Consider the following 23,138-nt stretch of genomic DNA (forward strand, 5'->3'; position numbering starts at 1 on the left):
ATTCGCCCCACTAAACTAAAATCATGGCTCCGCCCCTGCTTAGAATCTGTATTTAAGTTAAGTAAATTAGTAACTGAAAATATAATATAAAGTTCACTAAATATGAGAATGGATCAATAATCTAAGACAACAAGGAGATTGTCAATGATGTTATGAAATTATGGCAAAATGGTTAAAATGAATAAGTGCATTCAATAGCACCGTGGTGGTAGCCCACTGGTTTAGGAGTTCTCTTATTTCCCCTGGGTCTAGGGTTCGAACCTTAAACTCATCCTGCTTATAAGATGACCTAGACCCGTGTGTTGTTTTGCTCTTTGATTCTGTTTTGATGATGAAAAACTTCATTTGATTAATCAAATATTATGCATCCATCTTTTATAAAATGATTTTCTATAAGTGAGACTAAATTATTTTAACCTCTATAATTAAGCACCATATTGAAAAATTATCCAATGCATAAAATAAGTTGTCAATATCCTTAATGGCATTTGGAAAACTAAGTTTTTATTGTCAAAAGAAATTTTTGTATTTGATCAATCAAAACTGCCGTATAACATTTGAAACTCAAATTCATGTTTTTAAATTTGAAGGCCAAATTGTTAACCCTTTTTCTAAAACTGGTCAACCGTTTTCCCTTGAGGTGTCAACTGGTTTTCCAAGCCTGTTGATCGGTCTTATGTAAGCTCTTGGCCAGCCACAATCGACAGCTACTGCATAAAAACCGGTCGACCGTTTCTATCCCTGTCAACCGTTTTTATTGCAAATTTCTTTAACAACTAGTTTTTGCAGGCTCCAATGGCTAATAACGACTAGTTTTTCTTCAAGCTTTGAATAAGTCTATAATTACAGCCCAAGGAAGCACCAGAGAAGGCTAATGAATGAAAATATAGTGTCAAGAGCTTACCAAAGCATTCATTCTTCTCTTTAGTGCTTAAGCTTTCATTTTCTCTCTCAAAAGGCTACATATATCAATTGTGATATCTTGTTTTAGCCTTTGTATATTTTGTTTGAGAGATATTGTAACTAAGAGTGTTAACTCTCACATCTTTTTTATTGTATTCCTTCTTGTAATTCTTAACTTGCGTGCTAAAGAGCCTACTGGGTTTGGTAGGAGGTTTGTATTCTTAGAGGTTTATGCTAGAGGATCTACTTGGTTACATATGAGGTTTTAATGGATTTGGAAACCCTTAGTGGGGAGCTAAGGTAGTGGAATAAGCTGGGTTTAACCAAACCACTATAAATCTCGTGTCATTTTTCATTCTTGCTTTATATCTTTCTAGCATTGCATTTGACATTTTCTGTTTTAACTTACTAAAACCTCATTTCAAACAAAGATTTTCACATTTCAAGTAAATTTTTAAAACACCCAATTCAACCCCCCCCCCCCTCTCTCTCTCTCTCTCTCTCTCTCTCGGGTGTGGTGCCATACTTGAGCCAACTTAACACCATGACGCAAAAAAAAAAAGCAATGGATACAAGGCACGATGTTGTACATTGCAATGGGGCTACGGTGATGGGCTTGCCTTCCCTGCAGTAGCTATGGCTCAAACTAGACATTTCCTAGCAAGGAAAGACACTCTATCATGATCATAGGTTTCAGTAGGGTGTAGCCATTTAATTTGCATGTCAGCTGTAGCATATTAATTCTATAAAGAGCAATTACAACTTGTAACTGAATTGCAACAGTTGATTGGTTAGCTATATATAAAGCTAACCAATATGTTTGGAGGCATTGAATGAATTACTGAATTTCAATTTCTAAATTATCTCTCTCTCTCTCACAAAATTCTTTGTTGCTCTCTCTCTCCCTCTATGTTGAGTAATTAACTGAACATTTAGCACACAATTCTCACATTCTCATGCAAAAGAACAAAAAAGAAACAAGGGGCAAAAGGTTTATCCTGGTTTAGACTTTGAATGAATCAAAGTCCTACGTCCAGACTAAAGGCAACGCCACAAAAATCCACTATAAAACAAATAGGTACACACACACAAAGCCTTCTTACACATGCTTCCCTCCTAGAGATTACAAAGTCCAAGAACCTAGGCTTTTTTCTCTCTCGTGTACATGAAAAATGAAGAAGACGCGCATAAAAAACATAGCCGACCCTCTATTTATAGAGGATAGAGGAGGCAACAATTACAAGACACTTAAAAGAAATAAAAGTCGGTACTAACCGTTACATGGTTAGTTACCATTACGATGACTTAGAATAAAAACATAACTTCAGGTTTCTTTCATGCCTTTGTTTTGAATTTAGACTTAATTGGTGCAAACTTAAACAATTTCTCCACCATTTGCATAAGTTGAGTCTTCAATCTTCAGATTCTTCTGTGGATTCTGCATCTACCTTCTTCTTTACCTTCCTTCTTCCATATCCTAAGCTTGACTACTTAGGCTTCCTGAAGCTATTTGGAGTAACTTCAAACAGTGCTTCAACTTGTCTGCTGGAATGGCCTTGGTAAACATATTTGTTGCATTGTCTTCACTAGCTACCTTTTACCAACTTAAGATCCTTCCTGTCTAGCACCTCCCAAATGAAATGATGTCGCACATTGTCATGATCCTAGGGCTTAACCTAGGATCAGTTTGGGAATCGGAAGAATCCGATTCAGCTACGGCCAAGAATAGAAGGAAATTAGGGAGGAATTTGAAAGAATGAGGGAGAGATTAGAAGAAGATTAGGGAAGAATAGAATGAACAGAGGGAGAAGAGAATTGAGTGAGACAAGAGAGTGAGACTAGGATAATGTTGTATTCAATTTTTGCATGCCTCCCCCCCACCCCCCCTTTCCAGCAGTTACAACAAACTATTTTGTCATTTTCCTAAGGCCTCACATGTGGCCTTTCTAATTCTAACAGAATTGATAGCTGGAATATAGATGCAATAATTAAAGTAAAAGAAATACAACATAGCCATTCTAATTAACCCTTGGGTCATGACAATTCCCTCTCCTTAAAAGATTTCTTGTCTCTAAGAAACTTATTACGTTGAGCCGTTCTTATTCATCCAATTCCAGCTTTCTCTATCAATTTAATGCTTCTTTCCTTATTTATCCTTCTAGGCTTTTTCCTCTTTTCTTTTCTCTCAACCGTAACAACATCACGACTTGCTGCCACATCGTCTTCAACCATCTGTTCATCAATCAATGCAATAGACCAGCATTCGAATTTTTCCACTAGAGGAGGAACCAATATAACAACAAAAATTTTGTTCCCTTCGGCAAAAACCTATAACTTCTTCAACTATCTCCCTTAGCTTTTCACCATCTACAACCAACTTCCAAAATTCCTCACCACTTTGAATCTGCTGCTGATGGAGAGAACTACTTGCAAGGTTATAACTCGTAAAGGATTTCCCTTGACTGAAAGAGAAATCAGCATCTCTCTTTTCAACTTTTGTGTTTCACTCTCTCGAAATCCCTGCTTTAGTTACCTCTGTTACCCCCAATACTGACAATGGGTTCACATCTGCAATTTGGCTTGCCCTTTTTGAGATGGCAGCAACACCATCATATTGTTCGGTGCTAGAGCCTTTTATGTTGGTAGTAAGATATCCTTCAGCTAGTGCTATCTCCACCCTCTCGCTGCCCATTTTAACCCAAGCCAAAGAATCCTTAGCTTTTGGTAGGTCCAAAATAGGAGGAAGGATTCCAACCCCAATATCTGTGTAGATTGAGGATCCTTTAGTCAGATTTCCCTAATCCAATGCTATTCCATTTCCTACGAACTTCTGATCTAGAACACCACCAAATCCTTCAGCCCATGCACTAGCCAATGGGGGTAATGAGTTGGTATCTTCCTTGTCAATTTTGCTTAAACCAGTATACTTCTTCTGCTCAACATTGGAGGTGAGCAATGAATCTCCTTCCTGCCATCTTGACTTCTCCTTCAGCTGGTCCATTTTGATAAATTCCTCTTTGTTAAAACTTCCGCGATAATCATCGAAGTATTCCACCGGAAAGTTGTAATGATACTTCTTAATAAGTATCATTGCAAACTCCTGTAGCTTCTTGCAGAACATACGGCCAAATTCCTCACACTCTTCATCAATCCCACTTCTTTTTTCCTTGTCTCCTTGGCTAATCTCCTTCTCAAAATCCTTTCCCCATGTTTGATGCTTCTGGTCAACTGAAAATGCAACATTTATCTGCTGCCAATGAAGATCTGATTGTCTGATGTGGGCACTGCTTCCCAAAACCTCTCGAGTAGGACATCCCACTAAAAATGCAGCACTGTTCTGCTACAATTAAGGTTGTTCTCTTGCTTGAAAATTAACCACTGAAAATACAGCATCATTCGCAATTGAGACCCCTTTTGTTTCATGTGTGCCCTGCTTCCCTTAGCCGATTTTTCACAATCAACATACTTTGAAGACCAAGGAGCTATATACATACTGCTCTTCTTTGCCTCTCCAATTCAAACAAAGTTAACCAAAATTCAAAGTCAAAATTACCCTTTGTTTACCTTACTAGCAGCCTAGAATTCGATTGAAATCACCTCCTATTATGCCTGCAGAAATTCGAACACTGACTGCCGACTTCACCACTGGAATCGGCTGGGCTCAAATCTGCTTTTCCTTCAGCGTTCGGCCTTAGCTATCAGCCCAAACTCAATCTCCGTAACCTTAGGAAAGTGATCAATGAGTAGTCGGAACTTCCAGTTCCATTGACTCACTGACTCACTGGACTCTAGAATTCGCTGCTTAATCAATTCACCGGAGTTGTCGAAAACACCATCGGACCCACCAAGCCAAGTCGCCTTCAAACCTTCTCAACTTGGACCTTAACTATGGAAACTAATTTCCTACCTTCAACTCAAATCAAAATCGCAACCAAAGAACAGCTACTGCCCAATCACCGTCCAAGGCTCCCAGCACAAATTTGCAATCGCTTCTGATTCCCAAATCACTAGAATTCACTACCAAATCAATTGCTACACCCACTCCCGAGTCCAAATCGCAACACCCGTTGTATCGAGACACTCCAGAGTGCAACCCATTGCATCAAGGTCAACGTCGACACCTACCGTGGATTGGTGACCGTCGCGGCTACCAATGAGTTCTTTGAATTCTCAGAAATCACCTTGAATCTATGCTTGATCAATCCAACAGAGAGTCATCAAAATCGATTCCGAGATTCAACCGAAAATCTCTTGGTTGTTTCTCTGTCTCGAACGCCAAATGCACCAGAATATTGGAATTCTGCCAGATCTCTAGGAATCGCATCTGGAATCATCTGGGTTGCTCGCCTTCCTTGAGCGATTGTGATGCAACCAACGAAATTCTGCGAAATTGAGAATTTGATGGTTGCAGTAGCTTACGACTTGGCTTCCAAATCTGTTGAAGCTACGTTCCCTTCCACTTCGAGCAATACTCACTGAAATTCGTGGCCGAGCGTCAATGGTCAGCTTCGTCTTCAAAACTCAAACACACTCTCAGAATTCTCAAGCCGAGAGCCACTCCTCTGTCGGACTCACAGGAAGCTGAATTCGCCTAGCTTTGCTTCAGCGTATGGACAAGTCAGATCAGAATGATTGAAATGATCTCCTCGTTTGATCGATGCTAATTCGGCTCGCCGAAAATCACTCGAGGCTTTGCTTCGATCACGCTTATCACACCGTAACCAAGGAAACTCGTTGGAGTCCTTGTATTCACTAGAATTTACTTAACAGAGAGAACCGCCAAGGAACGGTGGCTCTAATACCAATTTATCGTGATCCTAGGGCTTAACCTAGGATCAATTTGGGAATCGGAAGAATCCGATTCAGCTACGACCAAGAACAGAAGGAAATTAGGGAGGAATTTGAAAGAATGAGGGAGAGATTAGAAGAAGATTAGGGAAGAATAAAATGAACAGAGGGAGAAGAGAATTGAGTGAGACGAGAGAGTGAGACTAGGATAATGTTGTATTCAATTTTTTCATACCTTACATATAGGTGCTGCTTGGTGTGGGTGTGGATGCAGCAGATCATCCCCCCCCCCCCCCCCTTCCAACAGTTACAACAAACTATTTTGTCCTTTTCCTAAGGCCTCACATGTGGCCTTTCTAATTCTAACAGAATTGATAGCTAGAATATAGATGCAACAATTAAAGTAAAAGAAATACAACATAGCCATTCTAATTAACCCTTGGGTCGTGACACACGTCAATGTGCTTTGTGCGTTCATGATGGGCCTAGTTCTTAGATAGGTGAATGGCACTTTGGCCGTCACACATAATAGTAGTGTTTATCTCCCTCCAAGTAGTTCTCCTAACAGTCTTTTAATCCACAATGGTTCCTTAATTGCCTCTGAAATGGCAATGTATTCAGCCTCTGTGGTTGACAAGATTACTACATGTTGTAGACTTGCTTTCCAACTTACCATAGCATCCCAAACCTTAAAGACATAACCAGTTGTGGACCTTCTTCTATCCAGATCTGCTAACGTAGTTAACATCTGAATATCCTAGGATACTTGTCTCACTTTCCACCTTGGCTCCACCATAAACTAACATCGTATCCAATGATCCTTTCAAGTATTTAAATACCCATTTAACTACACTCCAATGAGGTTTTCAAAGGTTTGCCATAAACCCGCTGATTACATTCATTGCATGTGCTAGGTCTAGTCGTGTACATGCCATACTGTACATCAGGCTTCCTACCGCACTTAAATAGGGAATTTCTCTCATTTCTTCCTGATCTTCCTTGTCAGTAGGAGATTGGGCTGCTGACAGCTTGAAATGTTGGGCAAATGGAATACTAGAGAAGTATGGTGTTTATAGATCTAGAAAAGGCCTAGGATAGGGTCCCTAGAGAAGTATTATGGAGGGTTTTAGAGAAGAAAGGAGTCCGAATAGCCCTATATACAAGCCCTTAAGGACATGTATCATGGTGCAGAGACAAGGGTTAAAACATACGGAGGGGATACTGAACCGTTTAAAATTACAATAGGATTGCATCAAGATTCTGCACTAAGTCCATACTTATTTGCTTTAGTAATAGATGAACTCACTAAAGATATTTAGACAGAGGTGCCATGGTGTATGTTATTTGCAGACGACATAGTGTTGGTGGATGAAACAAAAGAAGGAGTGAACACTAAGCTTGAGTTATGGAAAAACAATTTAGAATCAAAGGGATTTAAATTAAGCAGAAAGAAAACAGAATATATGGAATGTAAATTTAGTAAGAATGCAAGAGTGGATGATGTTATAATAAAATTGGAAGACCAAATCTTACAAAAAAAAATAACATTTTCGATATTTGGGATTAGTGATTCAAAAAGATGGAGAAATTCACGAGAATGTCACACATAGAATTAAGGCAGGTTAGCTAAAATGGAGAAATGCATCGGAGGTGTTATGTGATGTAAAATCCCATTAAAACCGAAAGGAAAATTCTATAGGACAGCTATAAGACTAGTTTTGTTGTACGGTTCAAAATGTTGGGCAGTCAAATACCAGCATGAGCAAAAGACGAACGTAGCAAAGATGAGGATGTTAAGATAGATGTGCGGCCATACAAGAAAAGATAAAATTAGAAATGAAATTATTCGAAATAAGGTAGGAGTAGTGCCAATAGAGGAGAAGATGAGAGAGACTAGACTAAGATGGTTTGGTCATGTGAAAAGGAGACCAAGAGACGCTCCTGTGAAAAGAGTTGATAAAATGGAACAATTAGTCAAAAAAAGAGATAGAGGCAGACCTAAGAAGATTTTGGGAGAAAAAATAAAGTTTGATATGAAGTGTATGGATCTCAATGAAGATATGACAAAAGACAAAAATACATGAAAGTCTAGAATTCATGTAGCTGACCCCACATAGTGGGATAAAGGCTGGATATGTTGTTGCAAAATCGTTATAGTCATTGAACTTCTCAATATCATACCTTGAGGATGATGCCGATAGAGCCATTTCTTGATTGTGATTTCTGTCTCAACTACTTTGAGTGAATCTTGATTGTGTGCCTATAATTCTAGCTCTGTAAGACAGGGACCTATAAGATGATTATAGGCAAAACGTTGCATAAGCTGCTTAAGAACAAATGGACGCAGGTGGCACAACTTTTCTCCATACATGCCTTGGAATTGGAAGGAGACACAGAAATAGGAGAGTCGTTTGTCATGTCCTAAGGGTAATTAGAAGGGCAATAATGTAATTAGTTATATTAGTTTGTTAGGAGATATATGGGTGTTTGTTAGGAGCACATGGGTGCTGTTAGAAATTAGTTAAGGAGCTAGCTAAGGCCTATAAAAAGGCCCATTGTAAGAGGAGAGGGTATGCTGAAAATTATTGAATTGAAATTCCATTTTCTTTCCTCTACCATTCTTCCTCTCTCGTTCTTCTTCCTCTCTTTTCTGTTCTCTATTTCTCCCTCTCTTTCCCTTAATATCTCTCCCTCTAACTACTGATTTCTCCCTCCTACAATCTGATTTTCTTCCCCAATTCCTTTTCTATCCTATCACGAACCCTAAGTTCGTGACATCGTTCTTGCTTAATTCTATGTATGTAGCACACTTTTTGGGAGGTAACTCAAATAAACTCTCTTAATTTACTCTTAGATGAGTTTGGGGACTTGTTTGAGGAACCTAAGGCTCTACCACCCCCAAGACCTATAGATCACACCATCAATTTGAAACCCAATGTTGAGCCAGTCAACCACTGTTCTTACAAATACCCCCCCCCCTCCCCCTCCCCCAACCCCAAAAACGGAAAGCGAAAATTGAACGAATGGTTAAAGAAATGTTACACTCCTCTACCATTCGGCCAAGTACTAGCCCCTATGCCTCACCTTGCTCCTAGTTAAAAAGAAAGATGGTAGTTGATGGTTTTGTGTTAATTACCACCAACTCAATTCCCTTACAATCAAGAACAAATTCCCTATACCGATTATTGAAGATTTGTTGGATGAATTACATGGAGTGATTCATATGTCATGGTTCTGTAGTTAGGAACAGTAAGGTGGGAGTAGAGGAGGGTATTATTGTAATAAGACCAGGAGGCAGTTAGAGAATGGTATTATTGTAATAAGATCAAAAGGTAGTTAGAGAATAATTCAAATTGTGATTGTAATTCAAATGTGGCGCCAAGGCTTGGTATATAAACCAAGTCCCGCGACTAAAATGGGTATGAATGGAAAAACATTGATTCTGTTTTCCCTCCAAACTTCTCTCAATCTCTCTCTCTCCCTCTATTCTTCCATTCTCTCATTCGAGTCCTCCATTCCCGCGCAATTCCCACTAAACTGCAAGAGAATTTCTTTTGTTAGAATTGAGTTCTAACAACATAGAATTTAGCAAATCAACTTGCTGAAGAACTTTCTATCGAGGGAGAATGTGATCCAATTTTGGAAGCTATTGATGGTGATGCTGCTGACATGACATGTCCTAAGCAATCTGTGGATGGACACAACAAGGTGCCTAGTTCAAGCAGCAACAAAGATATTCATGCTGGGATTTGAATCTATTCAAATCATATGACTCTACCTTCGTCACTAGCTCAATGAACACAATCAAAGATCCTCTCCCTTTAAAGCATATCCCTCTACTTGCAGGCATTTTTTATCCAAAGGAAATTACAGCCCAAGGTGGTTTTAGGATTGCTAAGAAAGGTTAAATTGTTCCAAATAACTAGCTCAAAAACTTTCATTTGATGTGGAAGATTTGGATATCCCATGGAGTGACCTGGTTCTGAAAGAGAGAATCAAAGCAGGTACGTTTGGTGTTGTCCATCGGGCTGATTGGCAAGGCTCGGATGTTGTTGTAAAGATTCTTATGGATCAAGATTTCCATCCAGAGCAATTGAAGGAATTTTTGAAGGAGGTCACAATTATGAAACACCTAAGGCATCCAAATATTGTTCTCATAGGTGCAAGAGAAGCATTGGATGAAAGGTGTAGGTTGAGTATGGCCTACGAGGTGGCAAAGGGTATGAATTATCCTCATAAAATCAATCCTCCTATTGTTCATCAAGACTTGAAATCTCCAAATCCTTTGGTTGACATGAAGTATACAGTAAAGGTTTGTGATTTTAGCCTATCTCACTTAAAAGCAAGCAAATTTCTTTCTACAAAATCAACAGTAGGAACTCCTGAATGGATGGCTCCAAAAGTTTCCAGTGATGAACCGTCTAATGAGAAGTCAGATGTATACAACTTTGGCGTGAAATTATGGAAAATTGCATGGAATTCCACACTCTATTGTTTGATAGACAAGCCATTGGCCCTCTGCTACTTCCAGTTCTACTTTACCTCCACTAAATACAACTGGAAATATTTGCTAGGTTTGCTCAATCAATTTCTCGTGCTGCTCAACTTCTTTGCTTTTCTTGAAGACAAGAAAATTTTGAAGGGTGGGGAAATGTCATGATCATAGGTTTCAGTAGAGTGTAGCCATTTAATTTGCATGTCAGTTGTAGCATATTAATTCTGTAGAGAGCAATTACAACTTGTAACTGAATTGTAACAGTTGATTGGTTAGTTATATATAAAGCTAACCAATTTGTTTGGAGGCATTGAATGAATTACTGAATTTCAGTTTCTAAATTCTCTCTCTCGATCTTTCTCTCTCATTATTCTCTATTTCTCTCTCTCTCATCTTTTTGTTATTCTCTCTCCCAATTTTCCTCTCAATTCTCACCACTTTCTGCCCTAATTTTGGCCATTGGCTAAGAACTCACACTATCAAACCTAGGATCCTGACACCCTCATGTTCATGCCTAGAGAGGGTTGCTACGTTAGTTGCCCCACCTTCCTCTTTAGCCAAGCCACACAAAAAAAAAAAAAAAGTGCATCTAATGTTTATGCAATAATAAAATCTCATCTAAGCTAAAAGGAAAATCTTATTAGATAGTTGTAAAATCAATTTTGTAGTATGACATGAAATATTGGGTAGTAAAACACTAACATGTATAGAGTATGAACACAATGAAGATGATATTTTGTTAGATGTGCAACCACACAAAGAAAGATAGGATTAAAAATGAGGTTATACATCATAATGTCACAGTGGCTCCATTAAAGATAATATGATTGGACGCCATTATAATGTTTTGATCATGTGAGAAGAAAATCGATGAATGCTCCTGTGAAAAGAGTGGGTGGAATAGAAGGAATTTTTAGCAAAAGTGGTACAGGAAGACCAATAAGAACTTGGTAGGAAACTCTTGGGCATAATGTGTTCGTTACAAAAGATATGGTGATACATACAGATGATTGACAAGCTTAAAATCCAAGCAACCAACCCCACCTAATGGAAATGCGGCTTGATATATTGATGTTAAGTGTTGTTGTAGCATGAAATTATTATAAACTTAATTTATTTGTTTATTTGATGAGAGTAGCAAATTTGACATGGTATTGAACTATTAAAAAGGAAAGTTGGGCAACTAGTCATCTAGAGAGGCATGAGAAAGGATTCTCATTGATATCTTTCTTTTAAAAGAGTCATAGATGAGGTGGGTCCAGAAGGCAGAGGTTCCTATTGTTGCTCTATTTGTCTTTTCACTGCAAATAATTGGGCACAATTTAAAGTGAACCCTCTCGGCCCATCCTACCATCTTCCAGTTCTAACTAATTGCAAGATGGAAACCAGCCCATTAAATAATTGATCTAAATTTTCTGAATCAAACCATAAATACTGTAAACAATACATCTGTGCATTATATATATATAGATATATATATATATATCCTTTGATCAAATAATTTTGACATATGCACAAATATAATACTTTGATTATAACTATTTTTTTTCTTTACTCATCAAAAAATTATGCATCTAACAGTAATTTCTGTAAGGGTATATTATAAAACAAGGACACTCCTCCGTGAGGTGGAGCTTGGCTCAACTCGAAATAAATAAGGCAGCTATCACCGGCCCTGGTCTTCGTACAATTAGTCAAGTATAGATTGAAAAAAAAAAAAAAAGCCAAATTAACTAAAAGACCTGGGGGGGGGGGGAACTTATTCACAAAAAATGTAACAACAAAAAGTTAATGTCGAAAAGGAATTTTTGAATGTCCAAAATCAGAATGTATGCAAATAATAATACCTGGTGATAACAACGGGTATACCAGCATGAGATGCATAAACAGCAGCTTTTACTTTGGCAGTCATACCCCCTCTTCCCACCCTGGATTTGTCCCCAAAAGTAATCAGGCCTTCATACCTTTCCTTAACATAGGTATTGATTAGCCTTGAATGTGGATCACTTGGAGGGCCACTATAAAGACCCTCCACATCACTCAAAAGGATAAGAAGGTCAGCCTTTAGCTCCAAAGCCAATAGAGCTGCTAAACTGTCATTGTCCCAGAATATACCAGAAGAGTCCTACAAAAGATTGTGAAAATAGGATACTGTTATAATTATTTGACTGACAAGAGGAAGCTGAAATGTACCACAATGAGCAATTATTTATTTCACGGTTGTATCAAGCAGACAGTTACTCAAAAAACATGAGTAATGGAACTTCATAAAGGATGAAGAATAACTAAAACAATGAACAAGCTCAGAGAAAGAGGGGGGGGGGGAGAACAGGGGGTGGGAAACGAGAGGAGCAATGGATACTCAAAAACATACTGCAAGAAATGGACAGGCATGGTACAGGTGGACACATGCAAAATGTTCACAACTTTATTCAGCAGCAGCTGCTCAATTTAATGAACACAACTTAAAAACAAAATTTCACTTTCCTGTTATGCAAAGGGTGCAAACGAAGAAGAATTGCATACCTCATATGGAGCTCTCCTGGTGCTGACAGCATCATTTTCATTAAATACTGGGACCACCTTTGAAGCCAACAATGATTTCACAGTTTCGGTAAGCTGCTTCCTGAATTCTGGATCCCTAAAATCATTATCAGTTACGAGCAGCTGAGCTGATGTCACATCCAGCTGTTAAAAAAGAGCAAGCATTAAATTCCAGAAGAAAACATTCAATACAAAGCAACCACCTATCTTAGCTGCAGATGAGTCAAAACTGTGAATTCTAAAAGCTAGGAACAATATAGGTTACATGCATGAGTAGAAATTTAAATTTGATATATAACCTGACTAAACAATGTGTCATAGAGAGCCATGAGACCATTTTGTCCAACAGCTGCGCATGCTTTCCCATCAAGATCAACTTGTGGTTTTTGGAGGTCAGCAAAGCTGCAAACAATGAACAGCTACAACCAATAAGCCTGCAACTTTTATTATAAATATTTTCACACTACACTTGATGGAGATAAGAGGAGTAGATCAAATAACTAGCAAATAAGGTTCAGGAGACTTGCTTAAATTTTAGGGATTTCATTTCTGTTGATTCTTCTTGTTCAGTATCTCATATCTGGATAGATGCTTCTAGTATCTACATGTAAAGAGTTGAAATGAATGTCTTTGACTTGGATTTTAAATAGAAATAGAATCTCAGTTACTTGGATTTCACTCCTTTGGTTTCCAATCTCCTCTCTTCCCTTCTTCTCCCTCTCCTCCTATACTCTACCATCTCTTTTTATTCCTTGCCCTGCCTACCCTCTGTTTTTACATTTTCATTTCCTTTTTCTTGGATAAGCAAGCATGTACAAAGAAGAAAGAACCACCATAATGGGTGAACCCTATACAAAAGAAGTCTGTTTGCATCCTTCATCTCATATTCTTCTTTGCTTTCCCCTCCTCTTCACCTATTATTCGTTCTTCATACCCCTCTCTTGGTCCTACAATAGTAGTTCATGAGTTACGAGATCTCTCCAATCACAATTTTGTGTAATTTTTTAAGCGTAATGTTAACAATAGTTGCAAAGATAAGAATACACCAACAAAACTATTAAGAAAATAGATCAGTTTCTTGGGCAGGATGAAAGCCAGAGCTAAAAGAAGTTGATTTTAAGAAAGGCAGAGCCCAGTCAGAAAGCATAGTTGGATAGTATGCCTAACGGATAATATCTTCTAATAACAGAGAATTTGAAGCCTATCCACGAATCAGACTTATTAAAACGTATTGCAAGAAGTATACAAGATGAGGAAAAAATCAAATTAATATTTCTTCATACCAGTTAAGTAAATGGGAAGGCAGAAAGATCCATACATACAAACCTGCTATTGATCAATTTACGGTATCTAAGTCGTTGGCGACCAATTCCGACAGCTCCTGATGACACCAAAATAACTTCATATCCTTCAGAGTTCAATTCCTGAATCTGAAATTAACTTGGAAATTGTAAGGTCCAAGATGTGCCAAATTAAAGAGGAGCAAAATGGTAGGATATATACATTAATGCAACATAATAAATGAAAATTCCCACTTTACCTGCTCACAAAGTGATCCTAACCTTCCAAGTGCCAGTCTTCCATCACCTCTAGAAACAACAGCAGTTCCAACCTTTAATAATCAGGAATAAGCATTAGAGAAATATCATAGAACCTTGCAGAAAAGTCAGTATAGTAATATTCAAATTTGAATCATCTAGTGAGTGCGGAATTTCCAAATGTTGCAGTCAAATAGCATGCTCACAGTAGAATAAGTGTCAGTAATCAGGGATAGGAACAATTCAAACTGCTCCACATCGCCGTACCAGTCCAGTGCAAGGGGGCAAAACTAGCGAAACATATTCAAATTTAACAACTAATGCCATGCGTTACAAGGCAATGATAAAATTTCGTAACTGCCAACCAAGCTCTCAACCGCTAAATCACATCCCAAATAATGTCAGATCTTCACAGCTTTTACTTGACCAGTTACAATTGCAACAGTTCCCCCTATCATCCACTTCCTATCTTCCATTTCAATTCTATAAAAAAAAAAAAAAAAAAAATACACTTTCATCTAAGCATTTGTCACTTACAGACCACACGCAGATTTAATCAACTGCCACAAAAAATCCTAGCTATTCACCAAATTAGAGTCTAACGGCTTCTCTTTTGGAAAAAAAAAAAAAAAAAATGTGCTAAAGTTCAACCTTCACATCTTAAAAAACTGATGCTTCCGCCGGTTACATCAAGCATCATAAGTCATGAATCTCAATAAGCAAATAGTCAAAATCATTGTTCTCCAACGAAACAAACGGATTTCCAAATCAAACAAAAAGCAAAGTAATTGAATCGACCAGGAACCTACTGCATTCAAACGTAAGTCAAAATAAGTGAACATGCAGAAGAACAAAGGGAAAGGAAATGCGGAGCAACCTTGATGACGAGACGCTTGACGCTGTTGACGAACGTCCGCGTCGAATCCGCCGCGTCCATGCCGGAAAGAGAGAGATGCGGAGAGGATGAGGCGACTTGGAAGGCCACTCTGCCGTAGGGTTTATTTTGCTGATTTTGAGCGCACGTAATAGATACAGAGATTTATATAGGTAGATATATATATATATACAGATAGTGATCTGAATCCAATACCTCGGTGGCTCGGCGATGGAAAAAATATTTGTAAAATAGATATTTTAATCTGTGTATATTTTTTTTAAATAATTAATTTTTTATTATTTTAAAAACATCTTTAATTTATAATTTCAAATTAATTACATATCTCAATAAATTTATTAAGAGCAATAAATTAAAAAATAATTTAAGAGTATAATTATATTATATGTATTTTCTGCACCATTTTTTATGGACTAGATTCAGTCTAAAAGTCCTGCCCAATTGCATGAAGCTTAGAAGATTCAAGCGACTTTGTTAAAAAAAACTCATACACTGCTAAAATTCGAGGTCATATCACAGATCTGTGTAAACTCCTAACGATCTCCAAACAAGACCTCTAACGAGCTCTCTAAGATATATTCAACGAACTTCTAATAAACCTCCTAGTCCGTTGGCCCAACCGTTCAGCTCGCTGGCCTAAATTCTTCAACTCGCATAGACAACAAAATTGCTGAACAGCCCGAGGCGGGGACCCACTCATTTTATCCAAAAGCAAATTATATTTCTCGTAATGAAGACTCCACTCCTGATTTTATGCAAAAAATAAGAATTATTCGTCCCCCATTATATCATCTTTTTATTTTTATATTTTATACAAATTGTAAATGCTCCTCATTATAAATAGGGATAAGAAATATCATCAAGGAAACGACAAGAAGAATAATCAGATACTTCCACACTAGAAAAATAATCAGATACTGCTATTCTGGAAAAATAATCAAACGTCTACAAATTAAAAGAAAAACAAATTTAAAATACAATTACATAATATAGGTGTCTTTCAAATAAAAAAAATTAAATAAAAATAACAAATAAAGAAATTAAAATATATATTTAACAATTGTAATATGATAAGGTAAATATATAATTATTGATATGTTTAATAAATTTAAAAGGTGACAATGAAAGAGAGAGAGTGGAAGAGTTTGAATTCTAATGGTACTGACTATGTTGTACAGAAATAAAAAATGAGAAATATTTTTAATAAAAAATAAAAATATAAAAATAAATATTATTCTAAATAAATAAACATAAATAAAGTTCAAAAAAGAATCGAAAACGTTTTGGACCTTGCAACATAGGGTACTCGGGAAATAGAGTGCCACATCTGAGGGTATTTTGATAATTTTATTAGATTTCTCGTGACGTGCTTCCGCTTTTTTTAAAGAGCCGGCAAGGGACAGACAGTTGACAAGAGGCCAAGGGGGACAAGGCGCCTGCCACTCGCGATGGGCACAATTTCATGTGCGGCTGTAACATGACAGATCTTATATATTTACATAGTTTTTAAGAGATATTTATAGAATGTTATTTAAAATTTTCCTAGGATTTATTTTGTTATTAAATCTTTTATTATTTTATGAAGATTTATTTTAATTTAACAGAATCTAATTAAGATTTAAATCTTTCATAACAAAAAGTTTGCAAAAAATAATGAACGAAATTCCAGAAGATAGAAAAACCCAAAAAACTATATGAAGGGTTTTAAATATAAAAAAAAATAGGTTTAAATTCATAAAAGCTCTCAAATATATATTTTTGAATTTCAAGTTTATCAACATTTTTATTTACTTTCGGGAAATGTTTTAACTATTTTTATATAATTTTGTTTTTATAAAACCTGAATCTTAGATAAATCTTTATTAGGTTAAAAATTGTCCAAATAGATTTATGATAAATCTGATATATGAGATTATGTCATTATCCTTATTTTTTTATATTATAATAAATAATAATCCTCTCGGAATAATTCCTATTGAAAAAGAGAGCATCACAGTATAAATAACATTTCCACCTTTTTTATGGCCGAAACAGACTAAGGGGGATGCATCGCGAGAGACGAGATAGCGATCTAAAGACGAGGAAAATTGTGAGCGGATGAAGAAGTGGGAAAGAGAAAGTAACGAATAATGGTGGATTCGCATTTGCCACTTGATGTAAACTGAATGCAACCAGACAAATTGGTCTTTTTCTCATTTGTCAGATAAAGTAAAGGATGAGAGAGATATTAGCTTCAAGTCAAAATTCACTCTTTCGCATTCGAGTTTACTTTCAGAATGACAAGACAGTATGAATGTGAAACAAGCAAAGATTTAAAAAAGAAGGCTGCTATGGGAGAATAGATGGTAGCCCATATCTACAAGGATTGTAGGCGAAGGCCAGACAAAACATATGAAAAGAGATTAATATATTATCCCCTTAAACTTGTTACAGTGTAGAAGGGGTCATAAACCGGATTTGAGTGTTTAATTTTATTTTTTTAAATAAATATTATTGATTAATTATTTTTTTAAAAAATATATAAATTATTTTTAATTAAATTATTATTATTTAATTTTAAATAAATTAAAATTTTATAACTATATATATAGGAGTTTGAGATTAATAAATTACAACCCACAAGATAGAGCAAGAATAAATAAATGAGACACAAAATAATTTATAGTAATTCAGTATCTCCACACACATTTACTCCACTTTTCTAAAGTCTCAACCATCATTGGGGTTTCACTGATCTCACCAAGGTTTCCACACTATCTTAGCTTGGAAACTAGATACAGTCATAGATTACAACGAATTGTAGAAAAGCCACTAAGACCAAAGTTTTCTCCCTAACTTATTTTGGAAATTAGATTCACTTAAATTTTAACGATTCTAGGAAATTTATACAATCTACGATGATAATTTAATTGTTCACAAATAATTGTTCACACTTGAACACAAATAAGCAATTAAACACAAAATATACAAGGCAATAATATTTAAAAAAATAAATAAATGGTGACCTCAAACGGAGAAAATTTGATTCGATTTTGCGATATCTTTTTCTCTATTCTCTACTTGTCTTGTAACTCTTCGGTGAATGTGTAATGAATCTTTAAGAGCTTTGAAATACTTGAAAATTAGTTTGAGAGCTTCTAAGTATTTTGGATAGACAATATGAGTAAAGAATACTCTCCAAAATAAATTTTGAGCTATTTATAAGCATTCTAAAAAATACTGTAGCAACGATAATGTATATTGTAGTAATAGTCAAAATTCTAACCATTGGAGGAGCACTGTAGCGATACTGTAGAAATAGTGAAAAATTAATTTTTTTAATTCAAATTTTGTAAAATTATTTTTTATACATTTTAAAAATAATTTTAAAGAAAAATAATATTTTTGAAAAATACACACTTATGAAAAAAAATGTTTAATAAATTAAATTAAAAAATATATTTTTAATAAAAAATAATATTTTTAATAATACATATACTATGAAAAATATTTTATAAGTTAATCGAAAAATTATATAAAATATATTTTAATAGAAAATAATATTTTTAATAATACACATTATGAAAAATATTTTATAAATTAATTAAACCTAATTCAATACTATAATTAATATATTTAACAAAAATACTCTTTTTATTAATCACTAAAAACACTATATTTTGTATATTAAATTTTTTTTTTTATTAATTATCAAAACTTAATTAATACAAATAAATTGGCTCAACAACCACCCCCAATACATATGCACAATATTATAATTGTAAACCATGGACATGGATCAATGTTGGGCATAAACCTTGAATCAACGAATGGTTTCCCTTTCGTAGATGAATAAACAAAACAAAGCCACATGGAAGGATGAAAACCAGTGTAAAATTTTTCTATGCCCGTACAATAAATAACGATGCTTTTATCTCGAGGCTCAGCCTAACTATGACAATTGGCATTTCTTTTCTTTTCCGTAGCAAAAGGGGCACTTATCAAAGTGGACAACAACCTAATTATTGCTTTTACGTTTATTATTATCTTGGTTACAAGCAGCGGTAGTATGATACATGCTGTCTTTAACGGCGCATTTTCTTGTAGCTATTTGCATGTGGTTCTTATGGCTCAGAGATGTACATGGCAATCTTCTGTTTGGTTCCCTTCAATGATACATCCATTTGTCTTAGACACGTATTCCTTCCTTCCTCTCTTCTAATCCACAAACAGCTTGTCATTTTTTTTATTTTTATTTCTGAAACTTAAAACGGCAAGACAATTGCACAATTATTGGCCTCATGTCAGAGCAATTGAACAATTATTGGCCTCGTGGCAGAGCAATTGCCCAATTATTGGCCTATTACAGAGAAAAGCTAAATACCCAGCACTGAATAATATGATTGAGAAGATGCACAATTATTGGCCCATTACAGAGAAAAGCTAAATCCCCAGCACTGAATAATATGATGAGGAGATACAATGTGTCAACTCTAATTTTGTACAAACACAAACCTAATTTACTTAATTTTGAATTAAGACAACTTCCATGAAAAAAAAAAAACATAAGCAGTCGTTAATAGTCTACTGGATATGGGTCTCCTAGAAATAGGAAGGCCAGAAACAGGTCTGTGGAATGTACATCACTTCGCAGGCAACAGGACTGGAAAACACTACTCTCTCTCAAACCTTCAAACATTCTAAAAACAGTTTGATCCTGCTGTGTCCCTTCATCTTACAACACAAGACAGTACAAATTCAAGGCAAACAAAATTTCTGTTATAGAGCAAACATATTGCGTCCTGCACTAACAAAAGGGCGCCGATGGTTTACGCAAAGAACCACATCTTGATGAACAATGCCAAGCCCATTTGCAAAACAAATGCGGCAACTAACACAACTGTGAGATCCCTCCCCTCTATGTACGACCTCAGATTCGAGGCAACAAAAGTAGCTGAGGCAACACCACTGACTAGAATGATGAGCCACCGGATAAATTCAACAGGGATAACCAACAGAACCTACACTCCAGCAAGAAGGCATAAGCAGGTCACAGAATGACATTCTTTGCAACCAAGAAGTAACAAAATTGGAAGAAATAGGGACAATAAAATAACAATAACAATCCTACAAAGAAGAATCCCAGACGATGCAAGGGCACATTGTATATTCATCAACCCAAAGGAGACTATACATCAGTTGTCAGTATAAGACACTGGAAAAGTCTGGTAGCATGGTGGGTATTGCATGGATCCGTAGTTTCTTAACTCCTAACAATTTAATCAAGTAAATGTATTACCATATAACCCCCCCCCCCCCCTTCTCTCTCCCTCCTATGGTCACAAAAATAATAAGGCAACCAATTAGCCTAACATTCAGTTGACAACATCAATTTTGCACCATTCATCTTGGTCAGAATGGGGGGCTCTAGTTATCTTCAAAATAATGAAAATTAGGGTTAGACATTCAGACTTGTAAGCACCAAACCAGAACTTAAGAGCCTGTTTAGTTATAGAAAATATTTTCTAATTTTTCAACTCCAATTTTATAATAAACAGGCCCTAACATTTTATATTTTAAAAATCAATAGCATTCATTTCCAGGAAATTTAGAAAACACTTTTTGATGTTTTCCAATTCCTAGTGTAAAGTTGAAAAATTAGAAAATTGAGTTTTTGTTTTCTAATTGGAGATTCAATAGAAAATTGGAGGTTCAATAGAAAACTGAAGTTGGAAAAATAGAAAAATTTCTCTACAACTAAACAGGCCCTAATATTCTGCTCTATAGATGATGCAGAAGATTTTTCCCAAGCCAAAATTTGCTCTTATACCATAGAGCTAAAATTTTTAATTAGCCAGAAGTGATGCTCACCTAGTAAACTCCTCTTCAGGGTTTATATTAACTTTTGAAATATCAGAACTGCAAGTATTGTGCAGAAGACATATCAACCATATAATAACTTTTGAAATATCAGAACTGCGCGTATTGTGCAGAAGACATATCAACCATATAATAACTTTTGAAATATCAGAACTGCACGTATTGTGCAGAAGACATATCAACCATGTAAATGACAAAAAGAGTGAAGCTTCCCCTTTCCTATTATACTACCCCACCCCCACAATAGGAAAGAAGGAAAAAATCTTTCCCCAGGATGAACTCAATTATCATGAATAATCAAAAGCCTAAAAAAATACTTACAGAGCTGAGGATAAAAATGAAGAGTGAGTATCCCCACATGCACCAAAACCGTATGAGACTGGAATTTGAACCCACATACTGAAGCAAGAAGTAAAATCCCATTGGCACAACTAGTGCATAACCATATATCGAGCCTGCTGCCAAATTTATGTAGCTGACATCAAAACTCCATGAAGTACTACTGTCACTGTGCTTGTGCATCAGATAAGTGGCACAGTTTCCGAGGGATGCAATCACAAAGACCAATGTGGTGGTGATCCAGACAAGTCCATAGCTGAAATATCAGCATTGTTAGTTTCACCAAGAATACTGGACTACTAAGACAGTTATTCAGATATACTGAAACATGAATTCCTTGAAAATGACATTTTCAATGTAACATCCTGAATAACACGAATTTGGGAAGGATAAACAATGGACACAGGAGGATGTAGAAAGAGCTAGACATTTATATATATGGACATAAGAGGTCAATATACTATCAGCAAAGTAACATTACGGAAATAACATAAATCCAGGAGGATATAGACTGGACAAGGGAATATGTTATGAATACAATAAAGATGATGAATTTAGAGTTCTAATTATTTTTCAATCTGTGTTGGGATTTATGGGTTAATTAAAAGAGGCAAGTTTAGGCTTCACAACTTTAAAAGGATGGGTCCTGGGATGAGTGGACAGGTTGGAGTCGGGTTGTAGGGTTAAGAAAACAAAATACCAGGTTAAGGGTTTTCAATCTGGATTAAATATACTCTTTATCTATTGTCAGTCCCAAGCCCGGATAAAGGAGAAGGGTTGCGTTAGGTAGCCGACAGCCAGCGTAAAACCTAGTCGGATCTAAATATGAATTCTAGATAAACTATCTGTTGGGATGTAACCCACATAAAAATCTAGAATTCATGTAGCCAACCGTACATAGTGAGATAACGGCTGGATATGTTGTTGTTGTTGTTTCCCCAGTTGTCTTCTTCTAGCAATTAGACAATCAAAACTTAGTCCAACAAGATGCAGTAGCCCAGTATTGCCTTCCAAACATCAGTGAAGTTCCAACAAGGAGACAAGACCTAGAGTCTTGCCTTCATGTCTTTGAGACCTAGTTCGCTGTCAAGTTGTGGCTGAAGTTCAGGGGAAGAAAGAGAGAAAAAAACACTGGGGAAGAAAAGAGAAGTGGTGATACCAGTTTATATATAATATATATTGTCAGATCCTAAGGGATCTGGCAATGATCAATCTGAATCTCCTCCGATCCGAATCAATAGAGATTATAGAGGAATTGAGAGAATTCTTGAAGGAAAATGAGAGTCCGCAGCTCATAGGTAACTATTGCATCTTGCTTCATTGAATAACTTTTGCGGAGAGTCTCCCAAATATCGTGAGCAAAAGATAGAAACATGCAGTTTCTACTTATTTCTGGTAGCATGGAGTTCCAAAGCCATGACATAATCATAGCATCTTCTTTATCCCAGGCCCCAAATCTTGGATCGGTAGAGCTAGGGCTCCTGCCAGTTAGGTGAGAGTTTTCCACGCCCCTTTAGATAGGTGGAGACGACTTGAGATCTTTGTAGATAATTCTTTTCATGGAGTCAATAAACTAAATCTCATAGTGATAAGATAAAGATCACTATGAGAGCTAGGTGCATGCTGAGAATTATCCGAAAAATCAGTGGGTTGATCTTCTACTAGAAAATCATAAGGATTTAAAGTGATTGTAGACATGGTAGTGGCGATATCTGCTAAATAGCTACAGTGATGAAGATTGGTAAACCGAAAAAAGTGGATTGAAGGATCGAAGGTA

The 23,138-nt window shown here is 36.2% G+C and overlaps 2 protein-coding genes across 2 annotated transcripts in view; both read right to left on the reverse strand.

The window, feature by feature from the left end:
• Positions 1–15,311, reverse strand: part of LOC127813184 (delta-1-pyrroline-5-carboxylate synthase) — a 32,775-nt gene extending 17,464 nt beyond the window's left edge. The window contains exons 1-6 of the mRNA XM_052354003.1: positions 15,146–15,311; positions 14,271–14,342; positions 14,057–14,160; positions 13,030–13,132; positions 12,713–12,874; positions 12,034–12,311 (exon numbers count right to left, since the gene is read on the reverse strand). Of these exons, the coding sequence (XP_052209963.1) occupies positions 12,034–12,311; positions 12,713–12,874; positions 13,030–13,132; positions 14,057–14,160; positions 14,271–14,342; positions 15,146–15,205 (779 nt within the window). The 5' untranslated portion in view covers positions 15,206–15,311. The remainder of the gene's footprint in view (positions 1–12,033; positions 12,312–12,712; positions 12,875–13,029; positions 13,133–14,056; positions 14,161–14,270; positions 14,343–15,145) is intronic.
• Positions 15,312–19,579: 4,268 nt separating this feature from the next.
• LOC127803561 (uncharacterized) overlaps positions 19,580–23,138 on the reverse strand; it is a 50,856-nt gene continuing 47,297 nt past the window's right edge. Inside the window, exons 5-6 of the mRNA XM_052339872.1 lie at positions 21,344–21,617; positions 19,580–20,163 (exon numbers count right to left, since the gene is read on the reverse strand). Coding sequence (XP_052195832.1) covers positions 19,972–20,163; positions 21,344–21,617 — 466 coding nt within the window. The 3' untranslated portion in view covers positions 19,580–19,971. The remainder of the gene's footprint in view (positions 20,164–21,343; positions 21,618–23,138) is intronic.

The sequence above is a fragment of the Diospyros lotus genome, chromosome 1, assembly GCF_014633365.1.
Source record: "Diospyros lotus cultivar Yz01 chromosome 1, ASM1463336v1, whole genome shotgun sequence".
Taxonomy (NCBI): Eukaryota; Viridiplantae; Streptophyta; class Magnoliopsida; order Ericales; family Ebenaceae; genus Diospyros; species Diospyros lotus.